General features: G+C 43.0%; 1 protein-coding gene across 10 annotated transcripts in view; it reads right to left on the bottom strand.

Annotated features, from left to right (window-relative positions):
- HEATR6 (HEAT repeat containing 6) overlaps positions 1 to 15,162 on the bottom strand; it is a 136,170-nt gene that overhangs the window by 74,027 nt on the left and 46,981 nt on the right. For 3 of the 10 annotated variants that reach the window (XR_014257244.1, XR_014257246.1, XR_014257249.1), the window contains exons 22-23: positions 14,403 to 14,540; positions 1,148 to 1,325 (exon numbers count right to left, since the gene is read on the bottom strand). Coding sequence is in view for 1 of the 10 variants with exons in the window: in XM_082439933.1 (XP_082296059.1) it covers positions 14,146 to 14,540 (395 nt within the window). In the remaining 9 variants the exon portion in view is untranslated. Of the gene's footprint in view, positions 1 to 964; positions 1,326 to 8,316; positions 9,990 to 10,098; positions 14,541 to 15,162 lie in introns of those variants that run through there. The other 7 variants (XR_014257245.1, XR_014257247.1, XR_014257250.1 and 4 more) reach the window with 5 other exon arrangements.

The following is a 15,162-nucleotide window of genomic DNA, read 5'->3' on the forward strand; positions in this document are numbered from 1 at the left end:
GGATGGACAGAATACAAAACTGAGAGGGGGAAGCAGGGTGGCTCGTATTTCAGCTTCAGTATACAATTGATTTTTGTGGTTGAAGGGTCCAAATTGCCCTGGCTATTTCAAAACAACGTCAGGAGAGGAGCAGTTGTGCTTTCCAGCACCCCAGTGGTTGCCCAGGACACGAGGCAGCCTTGAGGACAAATACGTCCCTCCCTGAAATAGGAAGCCAACTATTTACTTATACAAATAACACTATAAAAGGGCTTTAGAAGTTGAGCTGCAGCTCCTGAGCTTTGACCAGCCCCTAGATTTGTCTCAAAAGCCTCCTTCCGGAGGAAGGAAAGTCCTGAGGCTCTCAGGTCGAGCACTGGATCAAACAACAATTTAAATCAAGCAGAGCCTCCACTGTCTCCAAGTTGAACCTGCCCAAGCGAACACCCTCAAGACAGCTTCCAAACAAAGATGACAATATTACCATCTCAACCTGAATGTGCATCACAACTCGGTTTCAAAATTCATTGTGTGAAATTAAAAAAAAAAAAAGTTTTTATAATAAAATTCACCTTTCAATCCTATGATTTTTCATCGTACTCACTTCTTTACATCCCCTCAATTCTCACCCCCTTCCTTTATCACACTCCTTTGGCAAAATCACAACCCTGGTTAGATCTGACTCTCCGCTCACTTAGCACCTGACCCCATGTACCTGAATGAAGTTCGAGAAAAATGCACAGCTAGGCTGGCAGCTCACACTTTAGATTCATGACCGCAAACCCTGATGGCTCCTTAGTGCTGCCAGGCAATCATATATTGGCATATCAATATATATTGGCATATCCCACTCATCAGTATTTGTTGAATGAATGGATTAAACAAATAAATTTTATTTAGGGTCCCATGGATGCTACAGTTCTGCTTGTCCAAGTTTAAAAGAGAATTTTATTTTAAAAACATTTTTTTTTAAGTGAGCACTGACCTTGGATGCAGAAGACTTGTATTCCAAGCCTAGCCCTGCTGCTTACTAGCTGGGCGACCCTAAGCAAGTTACCGTTCCTCTCTGGGACTCAGTCTCCTCTATGAGTGAGGCAGCTGGACCAGGACCCTAGCAGATGGAGAGTCTCTCTAGATGTCGGTTGAATGAGCGAGATGAGGTCCCTACCTTCTGCCAAAGTTCACAGATCCATGATTCTTCCTTGAGCCAAGCAAGCCCACAGCTGGGTGTCAATCAGGAGAGGGAGACGTGAGGTCACTGACATTTAAAGGAAGCAAGGAGAAACACTTGCAGGAGGACCCTTCTCTTCTTTATTGGTCTCTGATTTTAGTTTCTGGTCCTGCAGCTGGAAAGAGATTCCAAAGTAAGCAAACCTCTCATGATAAAAGCAAACAATGACTTTGGTTCTGAGCAAACTTCAGATGGAGTGCAGCAGAGAGGTGACACTGGACTGGGATTTGGGGACCCGGATTCTAACCCAACTCTGTCACTGGTCATCGGTCCTACCCTCCTCTTGGGCCTCAGTTTCCTCTCTGTATAATGAGTGAATTTAAGTGTCCTAAGCTTTTATCTGGCCTCCACCATTTCAGAGCACTGGTGGCATCTTTTCGCCCTTTTAAACTTGCCTGGCCTGTTTCAGATCAGAACTGGCACAGTATCAGCAAGTTTATGGTTTTATAAGCCCCAAAACATGCTTTGCAAATAAATGATAAAGGCATTGGAGTATTGCATGGAAACACCAAAGTTTTGAACAAGAGTAGGACTTTGGAATTGTAAGAGGAATGGGAAGGCGTTCATGGTAGAAACACTTGTCCTTGACCTTAAAACCAGATGGACAAGTGGCCACAGACTGAGGGAGATCCACTGGTGCTAGGAATACTGTCTGGCACTTACCCCCAGGATGTGGTACAGTGGGCAGTTTGGGTGCTACCTGGGCAAATCATTAAAAACAAATCAAAGTCTCCAGTGAGAAGATCACTTCAATTATCTTTCAATCTTTCTGATTCCTGGGGTCTGTTGATGGGCTAGGACATTTTAATAACTCTCAAAACTTTGCGAATCTGTCCCTTTCTCCCTGAAAACACTCTCCCCTCTGCCCCCACTTTTTATTAAACAGAGAGAAAAAAGGGCTCAAGCTCAGAATCTTTACCAGTCTAGAATTTGGTAATATTGTTTTGCTTTATTGCATTTATTTTTGCGGTTACGTTCCATGAATAGAAAGTGGTATTATTTTTTGATTTTAGAGTAGTTAAAATTTTATCTTAAAATACATGTAGTTAAGTTTAAAAAACTGAGTTAGTTTCTATAAAATTATTAAGGAATAATGTGTGTTCTACACAGATACTACAACATAGGGCAGGTGGTCCCTGGGGTTTGGTGGGTGGCATTCCCCAGTCCAAACTGGCATAATTCAGATAGGGGAAGTTCTCCTGGACACCACAATAGTGCTTATAATGCCATTTATATTTACTGGGTAACTCAGTTTTTGGTCTTTTTTTTTTCTTTTTAAATAAATGTTTACTTTTTCCTGATCACTTTGTGTAAAACTTGGAACTACACAAAAACAAGTAGAATAAAAGGACAAAATATTTTTTAAAATATATGGAATAGAATGAAAAATCACTTATTGTCTCTCTACTCAGAAATAACCACTCCTAATACAGTGGAAAATTTTTCTTCCTTAGTGTACCAACAGAGCTGTTATTAAAACATATGCATTAAATTTTTGTAGCCTATTTTATTTCCTTAACATTATAACATAAATGTGTCCCCACACCATTCAAAACTCTTCATAAACATTTTAAATGGTTGTAAGGTCTTTAACATAGAGAGGTCCCATAGTGGATTTAACCATTGCCCAGCTGTTTTACATCTGGGTTATTTCCAGTTTTGTCCATTAAAATGTTGTGATGGATAGCTTTATGCATCTCTATTTGCCTGCATTTTGTTTTTTTATTTCTCTGTTTAATTTTTATTAGAGTACAGTTGATTTACAATGTTGTGTTAGTTTCAGGTGTACAGCAAAGTGAATCAGTTATACATATACATATATCCGCTCTTTTTTAGATTCTTTTCCCATACAGCTTATTACAGAGCATTGAGTAGAGTCCCCTGTGCTATACAGTAGGTGTTGCCTGCATTTTGGATGGTTTCCTTACAATAATTCCAGAAGTGGCATTCCTAGGTGGGAAGATTTTTAAGGCTTTTGGGATACATATTGCTAAACTTTTTCCAAAAGTGTGGGGACCTGAAGGTACTCCGATCTGAACCCATGTGATGGGACACACTGGGGTTTGTGTATGTAAGGTGGGCTTGTTACTGGAAAGAGCTCAGACTCCGCCACTTTGGGCCAGTTACCTAACTTCACCACCTCCTGCTGGTGTGGGTCTGACCAGTCCCTCCCTGACCAAGAGCAAGTGTTCTTCACATCTAGGCTCATGAGTGTTCATATTTCAGCTCAAAAAGCACATGTCATGAACTTCACCATATGTGATTCTCCCTTCATGTAAAGGGATCAACAACCATTGATTATTTGAGAAATCTCCATACTGTTTTCCATAGTGGTGGCACCAATTTACACTCCCACCAACAGTGACTGAAGGTTCCCTTTTCTCTACATCCTTGCCAACGCTTGTTATTTGTTGTCTTTTTGATGATAGCCACTCTGAGAGGTGTGAGGTGGTATATCATTGTGGTTTTGATTTGCATTTCCCTGATGATTAGTAGTGTTGAACATCTTTTCATGTGTTTATTGGCCTTGTATATCTTTTTTGGAAAAATGTCTATTCAGGTCCTCTGCCCATTTTTAAATTCGGTTGTTTGTTTCTATGATGTTGAGTTGTATGAGTTCTTTGTATATTTTGGATATTTTAACCCTTTGTCAGATATATTGTTTGCAAATATCTTCTCCCTTTCAGGAGGTGGACTACTCATTTTGTTCATAGCTTCCTTTGCTGTGTAAAGCTTTTTAGTTTGATGTAGTCCCATTTGTTTATTTTTGCTCTTGTTTCCCTTGCCTACGGAGACATATCCAAAAAATACTGCCTTTATTTTCTTCTAGAAGTTTTATGGTTTCAGGTCTTACGTTTAAGTCATTAATCTATTTTGAGTTTGTTTTTCTTCATGGTGTGAGAAAGTAGTCCAGTTTGATTACTTTGCAGGTAGCTGTCCAGTTTTCCCAACACAATTTATTGAAGAGGCTGTCTTTTCCCCATTGTATATTCTTGTCTCCTTTGTCATAGATTAATTACCCATATAAATGTGGGTTCATTTCTGGGCTCTCTATTTGGTTCCATTGATCTATGTACCTGGTTTTGTGCCAGTACCACACTATTTTGATAACTGTAGCTTTGTAGCATAGTTTGAAATCAGGGAGCATGATACCTCCTGTTTTGTTCTTCTTTCTTAAGATTATATTTTGGCTATTCAGGGTCTTTTTGTGGTTCCATACAAATTGTCGAATTATTTGTTCCAGTTCTGTGAAAAATGTCATTGGTATTTTGATAGGGATTGCACTCAATCTGTAGATTGCCTTGGGTAGCATGGTCATTTTAACAATATTAATTCTTCCAATCCATGAACACGGTATATCTTTCCATCTGCTTGTGTCATCTTCAATTTCTTTCATCAATGTCTTATAGTTTTACAAGTATGTTTTAATTGTTTATTGATCACCTATCACATGCCAGACATTGTACTAGGTCCTGGGGATACAAAGGTGAGTAAAACACTCTTGTGTCTTACTGGGAAGGGTCACATTCTTGCATGTGTATGTTTATGTGTGCAGGGGTGAGATGGAGGGATAGACCTGCAGTAATAGAGCTATCCCGTGCCCAGATGCCACATGGACCCTGAGGAGTAGGGTGTAGGATTGGTTAATAAAGGTTTCCTGGAGGAGGTGGCTCCTGAGATGTCAGAGAGGCTGAGAAATGCTCTGTGCACTTGCTGTTCCCCTCCTGCCCCCACTGCAGTGTTTGCCTGGGAAACAGAATAGCAATCACTGGGAGAGTTCCTTGGTGGCCTAGTGGTTAGGATTCCAGGCTTTCACTGCCATGGCCCAGGTTCAATCCCTGGTCAGGGAACTGAGATCCCACAAGCCAAGCAGCACAGCCAAAAAAAAAAAAAAAAAGAAAGCAATCACTTCTTTGCAAACCGTAGAAACTATAAGCAGCAGATTTATGATAAAAATTCAGATAAAATTAAAGGTCTAGGTCAAGAAATATTTCAACTATTGATGGAATTTCCCTCCTGGACAAGTTGGGTTTACTCTCCCTTTTCTGTACTTCCAGAGCATTCTGCACCTCACTATTGCCTTGACTGAGAGGTTTCAGTGTTGGTGAGGTGGGATCAGAAGCTTATTTTACTCATCTTGGTATCTGCCCTGATGTCTTCAGCATAATACTTGCTCAAAAAGTAAAATTAAATTGAACCAGCTCTTTGGGTTTTGCTCTTTTTTCTGTGACATTCATTCCAACGGCCTCCAAGTCTGAAGTCAGCGAAGCTGCCAGACTCTTCTGGGTGCTTCAGCCCCACCTGTCTGCTCAACGGACATCTCCACATAAAGCTCTCATAAGCATCCCCACTCCCTGTGCACGCTCCCCCTACAGCCTCGAGCAGCAGTTCTCAATGGGGTACTTTTGCTCCCCAGGGGATGTTTGGCAGTGGCTGGAGGTGTTTTTGGTTGTCACACAAGAGTGGAGGGGGGGTCCTCCCGGCACCAATAGAGACTAGGGGTGCTGATAAACATCCCACATGCACAGGGCAGTCTCCATAATGAAGCATTATCCTGCCCCGAATGTCAACAGCAACGAGGCTGAGAAACTAGAACTAGAGGGAATCCTGTACAAGGTAGTGAGACCATGGCACCGCTCTGCTCACAGCCCTCTCAAGGCTCCCGACCTCCTCAGAGTAAAATCGGCAGTCCTCACACCTCCCCCTTCTAACAGTTTTATTGAGATTATAATCCATGTGCCCTAGAATCCATCCTTCTAAAGTGTAAAATTCAATGGCTTTTAGTAATCAGTTGTGTTCCCATGACCACCAATTTTAGAATACTTTCATTATCCCCCCAGAAAACCCACCTACACCCCCTTGCCATCAACTCCCAGTCTCACCTTCCCCTCCCAGTCCTAGGCAACCACTAGTTTACTTTCTGTCCCTATAGATTTGCCTACTCTGGACATTTCGTATAAATGGAATCATACAATATGTGTATATATGGTTCCTTTGTTACTGATTTCTTTCACTCAGCATAATGTTTTCAAGGTCCACCCATGTTGTAGCATGTATCAGTACATCATTCCTCTTTCAAGGGACTAATACTCTATTGTAACAATTTACCACATCTTATTTATCCCTTCAACAGTTGATGGACATTTGGGTTGTTTCTACTTTTTGGCTATCATGAATGGTGCTGCATGAACATTTGTATGCAAGTTTTTGCGCACAGGTTTTCATTTCTCTTGTGTGTATCTAAGTTGCTGGGCCATACGGGAACTCTGTGTTTAACCTTTTAAGGAGCAGCCTGTTTTCTCCTCCTTTTCTCTAAGGATCCACATCCGACCAACCACCACAGGCTGTGATTCTTCCTCCTGAAAGTGTGCCCTCCTCCATCTCCGGAAACTGCCTCTCCACTTCTCACCTGGATGGCCACAGTGCTTCCACAGTGCTTCCAAACCGAGATCCCTCAACTGCATATCAGAGTCACAGGGAGAAGGAGTTTCACCATCCCAGTGCCCGGGCCACACCCCAGACCACTTACTGCAGCCTCTCTGGAGGCCGACCCAGGCATCAGCCTTTCTAAAGCTCCCCAGGTGGTTACAATGGACAGCCGAGTAGGACAACCACCGTGCCTCTTTCCCTCTAATCACCACCCTCCCAACTGAGTGCTTTTTCTAAAGCAAATCTGATTGTGTTAGCCGCACTCTTCTCGAAACTCCTCTTTGGCTCCCTCACAATATAATCTGAACTCCCCAGGATGCACACCTCCATCTACCTACCTCCTGTTCTTGCCTCCTTTCCCTCCCTGACTCAGGGCGCTGGCATGCCCGGCCATGCTGAGCCACACACACTTTCCTCTGTGTGCTTGCTCGCCACATCTCCATGCCTCTTCCGAGAGCCTTTTCCCATCTTTTCATCCTCCTCTGGGAAGTCTTCCCTGGAGACCTGGCTGAGCGCTGAGCGAGTCTCCGCTTCGGGCAGCCTTCCCTTCCCTTCCCTTCCCACCGACTGTCACATTGTGTTCACTGGCCTCGGGTCTGTGAGTTCCTCCGGCCAGGGCTGGTATGTCATTCATCTTTGTATCTTCCTTCTGTTGACACACAGTAGGTGGCGTGCGTTTGTGTGTGTTGGTGGGAAGGGTGATGAATGAAGGTGTGAAGGGGTGAAAGCCTACTGGCCCACTTAGGGCAGGGCTCAGGGAGGCAGTCCTACCAACTGCCCAGCCGTACACTCCTGAGTCCCAACAGTAATCCTGGGGCAGCCAGAGGCCCTGCTCAGTGCCCTACCCGGACTGGTGAGTCCACACATCTTCCACACCAGGGCCATATCCAGCTGCATTTCCTGTCTCGAGGCTTACATGTTTCAATTCTCTAGCCATGGGCCTGGTGCCAGCACGTGTTGGCAGGAAAGTGGGGGCTAGGTGGGACAGTCCTTCTGCAGCTAAAGGCAAAGTGCCCCAGCGCACAGATAAATCATAAACATTCACTTTCAAAGGGCCCCAGTGGGGTGGAACGTCCCTTGTCCCGTCTTTGGCCATAAACCTCCAGGCTCGAGAAGTTAATTGCCCTCCCCTGGAGAAGCTATAAACAGCATGGCACATCAACCGGCAGCAAAGAGCACAGGCTGAAACACCCCTCTGGGTGGGGCCTGGACTGTCGATACTCTGCCTACTCGGCTTTCCTGGGCCTCCCCTCCTGGCATGGGCTGCGCTGTCTCTGGGGGGACCTGTTGGAGGCTGCAGGCCTTGCCTGCCGGTGCTGGAGGCGTCCAGGGAGCATTTGCCCTGTAAATAACTAGGCTCTTTTCTGCTGCTCTGCCTACACTGACGCTGCTTTACTTCCCATGAATAAGAGGGGCACTGAAAAGGGAGTCCGGCTCTGCTGTCAGCCATGGCTGTGGGCGGCTCACTTCTCCTCCTGGGTTCGTGGTCCCCTTTGAGGTAAAGGGGTGGGGGTGGGGGTGGTGGATCAGATGACCCTGAAGGCTGCTGTCAGCTCCAATGTCACAGCTCTCCCCACCTGAGAGCAAAGCTGTGTGAAGTCTTCCTCATAGGGCCTGAGTTGTTAGAACACCATAGCTGGGGAGATCAGAGACAAACACAGCAAAAAATAACAACCTTGAAAGTAACTCCTGTTTCTATTTTCGTTTCTTCTGTATCTGGCCTCTGCATACTCCAGGGGATAGCAGTGCAGCGGGAACAGCGCTGGACCAAGGAGTCTCCTGGACCTGAGTTCAGCTCTTGCTCTGACTGGCAGCACCATCTGGGGCAAGTCACTCTCCCGTCCATAGGCCTCAGTTTTCTTACTGGAAAATGGGGATATTTCATACCTCCACAGTTCATTCAACAGACACTTGCTGAGAGCCTGCTGTAGGTGTGGCCTGGCACCAGGCTGGGCGGGGGGGAGACAGAAAGGTGGGTGAGATGGGATGCTCTCAAGGAGCTCCTGGTCCAGCTGGAAGTCAGCCACGAGAACAGGTGATTGTGGTCCAGTGTTGTGAGCGGCGCACGGATCATAATAAAAGGAACGATAAGAGCTGGCCTTCAGTTAGGTCTTCTCAGTGCTTGGCTCTCTGCTAGGGCTTGCTTGTTGCATTCAGTCCTGTACTGACCCTATGAGCTGACACCACAAACATCCCCACTTCACAGGTGCTCAGGAAAGGTGTCCCAGAGGAAATGGCGTGTGTGTCTGCTGAGACTTGCAGTGTGTAGACTGTGGTGCAGTCTGAAGGACGGAACCAAGGCCTGGGCACGCGGGAGCCCACATAGCTGAAGCCCATGGGTCAGGGGCCAGCGACGACAGGGAGGTGGGGGAGCAGCCATGAAGGCTCTTTTAAGCCATGTAAAGGGGTGATGACGGCCCCGGAGAACCAGCTTGGAGGCTGGCAGTTTGGAGAATGGGTTGAGCAAGGTGAGAAAGGAGACTGGAGCCCCACAGACTTGCCAGTGACCAAGGGCCCTCCTGGAGACTGTTGTCATAGTTTCAGGAAGAGGTGAGGACCTGGGCTGAGGGCCGGAGATCGGAGGGGACTGATGGCCAGAACTGGAGACTGTGGGCCATGGGGGTAGAGGGTGGTCAAGGCCAATGAGGTCATGTACCAGGCGGCCTCCTGGAAAGGTGGAGCCCACGTTCCAGCGTCAGCCCACAGTGCCTCAGGCTCATTCTCAGAATGACCACTGGCCCACCCGCCATCTCAGCTGTCAACACGCTGGGCGTGACCCAGAGGTAGAGGAGGACCAGGCCTTCCTGGCCTGGCAAGGACTCCACAGAACGTAGATGGCCAGAGGCCACGCTTTATAGAAAAAATACTTTATGGACACTTGTTAAATGGAAAAAAGCCTCTTTTCTTCCTCTTACAGCTAATATTCACTTCCTCTTAAATAGAAGGTGTTTGTTTTAAGTGTCAATACTAAATGTTCAGCAACAATTAGCTGCGTCTGAGATTCCCAAGTGAAATGTGGAGTTAAGCCCTATCTAGTCAAGAAAGCCGGGCAGAACCAGTCTTGTCTGGTGGGTCATCTGGCTACTGAATTTCCTGCTATAAAGCCCAAGAGTTAAAGAAGTTTGGGACTAGCATGAGGATAGAGGAGCAGTAGGATGAAGAGACTAGGAAGCTTACATAGTCCTCCAGGAATATAAGAACGTGGTATCTGAGCGAGGAGGCACGGCAAACCCAGGGGGAAGGATGGCGTGGTTACTACATCAGTGGTGTAGACACCTGGCTGACTGCTTGGGAAGGCACACAGTTACACCTCTGCCTCACATCACACATCCTGATAAAATTCTAACATCTATGAAAGAGTGCATATACATCAACAAACAATTGGAAAACAATGTCCCATAGAGAACTGGATAAATTATGGAATACTGATACTATGGACAATGATCAAATCGTTAAAGTCATGTTTTAGAAGAGTATTTAGTGCTCATGATACATTGTTAAGTAAAATAGCAGGCTACAAGAAAGTATACAGGTTATGACCGCAATTTTGTAGACTAATTTCCCACAATATATCTGGAAGAGTGTTCGCGTGCACACAAACATAACCGAAGTGTGTGTGAGTCCACATATATAGTGTATACTCATACATAGACATGTATCATGAAACATACAAAATGATAATAGTGATTATCTCCAGTCATTTTTACTTACATATATTTATTGTCTTGTTTTTTCCTAAAGTTCCACAATGAAGATTCATTACTTGTATAATATGGAAAATCAATAAATGTTATTTAGACAATGAATCTATGATGGCGCTAATATTAAAATAATTTAAACGCTTTGGTGAAAGAAAGTGGAAAAAAATTGGGGGAGCCTGCCCCACGAAGGCTGGGAATCCGGTTGCCTGAGCAGCTCTACTTTTTCCTGATGCCCTTCCATGGAATGACCAAACACGACTATAAACTTCTGGAACCCGACACCATGTGTAGGCTATGTTTCTCTGACGAGGGAACCTGCTGGCCCAGTCTTGCTCTTGTGTTACACAAGACAGTCTAGGGGTGACCCAGTGCATCTCTCCATTTCCAGGGGAAAAATTAAGTTCATGGTTAGCATTTTCTCAATTAAAATTTTTCTCCTATAAAATTTTCTTAAACATTTGACGCCTGAAGTTACTCTGATATATTAGAATCTAGTCTGAGACTATATCAGATTTAGTCCTGATTATATATGTAACTGTCTTAAGTTGATACATCAACATTTCAGTATGCACTGGTTCTCCAAAGAATGAAGACTACAACAGTCTGGGTACCTGTTTTTCACAAGTTCTCCAGGTGATACTGAAACATGCCAGCTTGAGACCGCCTGTTGGTGTGTGTTCTAAAGTAGTGGGTCTGAAACTTTGCTGTAATTAGAATCGTGTGTGCAGATTTTAAACCTCCCAATGGCAAAAGTACCCCTGACCACTAAACTCAGAATCGGTTTTTTTTTTTTTTTTAAGTTCCCCAAGTGATTCCAATGTGCAGCCAGGTTTGAGAAACACTGCTCTAACGAGAGCAACCTGAAATCCAGGTGCTGCAGCTCCCGAGCTTGAGAATCACAGCTTTGGTAAGAGCCCTGAGTCTGAATCATTTTGTGTTCTCTGTCTCCATCTGCTGGCCATCCTGCTACATAGCTATAGTTTACAACTTGAGTTTCCAAGACATGCTGCAGCTTGTATATACTTTTAAGAATGTTCACCATCTAGTGAATATAACAAAGAAACAGATTCACAGATATACAGAACAAACTAGTGGTTACCAGTTGGGAGAAGGAAGGGGGGAGGGGCAAAATAGGAATAGGAGGTTAAGAGGCACAAACTACTATGTATAAAATAAGTAAGCCACAAGGATATATTGTACAGCACAAGGAATATAGCCAATATTTTACAATAACTATAAATCGAGTATAACCTTTAAAAATTGCGAATCACGATGTTGTACACCTGAAACTTATATAATATTGTACATCAACAATATCTCAATTTAAAAAAATGGGACTTCTCTGGTGGCACAGTGGTTGGGAATCTGCCTGCCAATGCAGGGGACGTGGGTTCGAGCCCTGGTCCGGGAAGGTCCCACATGCCGCGGAGCAACTAAGCCCGTGCGCCACAACTACTGAACCTGCGCTCTAGAGCCCAGGAGCTACAATTACTGAGCCCACGTGCCACAACTACTGAAGCCCACGCACCTAGAGCCCGTGCTCTGCAACAAGAGAAGCCACCACGATAAGAAGCCCGCGCATTGCAATTAAAAGTAGCTCCCGCTCGCCTCAACTAGAGAAAGCCCGCGCGCAGCAACGAAGACCCAAGGCAGCCAAAAATAAATAAAAAATAAAATTAAAAAAATGTTTGCCAAAAGAATCAGAGAACCAAAAAGAGTTAAAATGTTTAAGTAATAGAAATAGCTACAAAATATATTCTTGTTTATAACAGGATGGTTTAAGTGTTAGAAATGCATTAACATAATGCATCTAGGATCTTTTTTGTGCTTGGCAAATAAAAAGCAGCCAATAAATGTTGATTATTACCGTTATAATTAGGCATAAGATAAACCCCTATCTTTTAAAATATATTTTAAAAATATATTTAGTGCTACTATACCTGGCACACAGTTGGCTATGTGTACCCAATGGTACACAGATACAGTCTGTACAGTGAGAAGGAGAGATCCAGAGAGTGTGTGTGTGTATGTGTATATGAGAGAGAGAGATTTTTTTAAATTATAGATGTTTGGGGGAGTATTCTGTGCTATGCGTTCTGTCACATGCATAGATTTACGTAAATACCACCACAATCAGGATTCCGGTTCCATCATCCACCAAAATTCCCTCATGCTTCCCTGTAGTCGAATCCTGCCCCCATCCCAATCCCTGGAAACCACTGATTTGTCTTCCATTCCTAAAGTTTTGCCTTTTCCATAATGTCATGTAAATGGAATCATAGTTTGTAACATTTTGAGAGTGGCTTCTTTCACTCAGCATAATTTTCTTCCTTCTGCTTGCTCTAGGTTTTTCTCTTATTTTCCTAGTTAAGTTTGAAATTTAGGTGATTGTTTGAAACCTTTCTTCCTCTCTAAAATAAGTACCAAATATTATAAATTTCCATCAAAGCTTTGCTTTAGCTGCATCTATACATTTTGATATGTCATATATCAAATACTATTTTCATTTTGTTCAGTTTCAAGTATTTTATAAGTTCTCACTTTCCAACATCCTTTGAGACTTCCCCCTTCGACCTCCTATGGATTACTTAGAAGTATGTTATTTAATTTCAAGTCATTAGAGATGTTCTGGTGATTGATTTCTGGCTGAATTTCATTATGGTCAGAGATCATACTTGGTATGATTTCAATTCTTAAAAATCTGTTCAGATTTGTTTCATGATCCAGAATATGGTCTATTTGTCCTATTGGCTACTGAGAAAGGAGTGAGTGTTAAAAGTCTCCAACTGTAATTGCTGACTTGCCGTTTCTCCTTTCAGTTCTATCAGTCTTTGCTTCATGTATTTTGAAGATGTGTTGTGAGGTTCATATCCATTTAGGATTGTCAGGCCTTCTCTGTGACTTGACACTGTTATCATTATGCGATTTCCATGTTTATTCCTGGTAAATTTTCTTGCTCTGAAGTCTATTTTGTCTGACAGTATATAGCTACTCCAAATTTCTTTTGATTAGTATTTGCATGGCATATTTTTCTTTCTCCTTTTATTTTTAACCTATACTACTTATTTTAAATGGGTTTCTTTTAACGCATATAGCTGGGTCTTGGATATTTTTACATTCTGACAAGCTGTCTTTTAATTAGTATACCTAGACCTTTTAAACTTAACGTAACTGTTGATATGTTTGGATTTAGGTCTACTGTTTTTTGTTTTCTATTTGTTCCCTATGTTTTTCATTCCTGTCTTTCTTTTCCTGTCTTCTTTTGGATTATTTGAATATTTTTTAGTATTCCAGTTTACCTATTGAGTTTTTAAATATATCTTCTGTGTAATTTGTGTGCGTGTGCATGTGGTTTCTCTAGCGACTACAAAATACTTAACTTTTCATAGGTTGTTTGGGATTAATATTTTATCATTCAAGTGAAATATAGAAATCTTACTACCGTATAAATCTCTTCACACTTCCTCTTTATGTGGTAACTTTCATGTGTATTACATCTATATTCACTGAAGACCCCGTCAGACAATGTTAAAAGTCTTGTTTTAACTGATTATACATGTTATAAAAAGCTTAAGATGAGAAAAAGAGTCTATTTATCCAAATATTTCCCATTTCTGTTGCTCTTCCTTCATTCCCACGGTTTTGAATTTCCCTCTGGTGTCACAGTTCTATTTACAAAATATTATCACATCAAGAGGTCAAATGAGAAAACCCAGAGAGCAAGAGAAAGCAATGGGCATCACTCCCTTGCTGTTGGGACCGCACTTCCTCTGGTCAGAGAGAAGGGTTCCCCTCCCTGAAGTTTTAGGCACCTGCCTGGCTGTGACAGCCTCTGCTGCAGTGGGATTGCCGAGGGGCTGGAGTGGGAGATGAGAAGCAGCAATAAACAGGGATCTCCCTGACTCTCTCTGACTTACACAGGCCCTCTTGCCCCATCCTAGGACCAGAAATAGACAGCTTCTCTGGGAGCTCCTTCTGCCTGCATGGTACGCAGGTCCAGGATGCTGTCTGCCTGGAGTCCAGGCCAGGAGACACCAGAGTGGGAAAAACAGTAAACTTACTGCCAGTTCGGTGGTACTCGGAGTTCCCCTTTCCTTCCCTGATCTTCCTGTTATTCTTTCCTTTCCAAGATAGCAGCTCCATGCATTGAGTCCAGGCACTACAGCTGCATGCAGTGGGAGAGACAGGGCGGGCTAGGACTGGAATGAGAATAAGAGATGGGTTTTTATGTAACAACAGGGCCGTGGATTTACAAAGGCTGAAAAATGCTCCCTTAGGGCACCCTAATTGAGGAAGAGATTCTCTTTTCCCTTGCAGTGTGGTGGCTAGAAGGCTAATCCTTGAATTTTTACATTCATTTTTCCAGATGAACTTTGAAATCATTTTGCCATTAAATATATGTTTTTTGATTTTGATAGGACTTAAGCTAAATTTATAGATTCAGAGAGACATGGTCTTTTTATAATAAAGGGTCCTTCTATCTAGGAACATGGTATATCTTCTCATTTTTTTTTTTTTTAATGTCATCTTCAATGACCTTCAAAAAATTTTTAAAATTTTTTTCACAAAATCCTTGCATAGGCTTTGGTTAGATTTATTCCTGGGTATGTTATTCTTTTTATTACTATTGTGATGGGATCTTTTTCTAACATAAAAAAATCTTATTGGTTATTGTTGATATGTAGAGGAGCTATTGATTTTGGCATATTTACTTTGTAACCAGCTACCTTACAGAACTTTTATTCTATTATTTTCTGAGTTGATTTTCTACAAATAATTATTTGTGAATTCTGTCCCTCAGACTGGTGTTTTACAAATAAA

The sequence above is a fragment of the Balaenoptera physalus genome (genome assembly GCF_965194825.1).
Source record: "Balaenoptera physalus genome assembly, chromosome: 20".
NCBI lineage: Eukaryota > Metazoa > Chordata > Mammalia > Artiodactyla > Balaenopteridae > Balaenoptera > Balaenoptera physalus.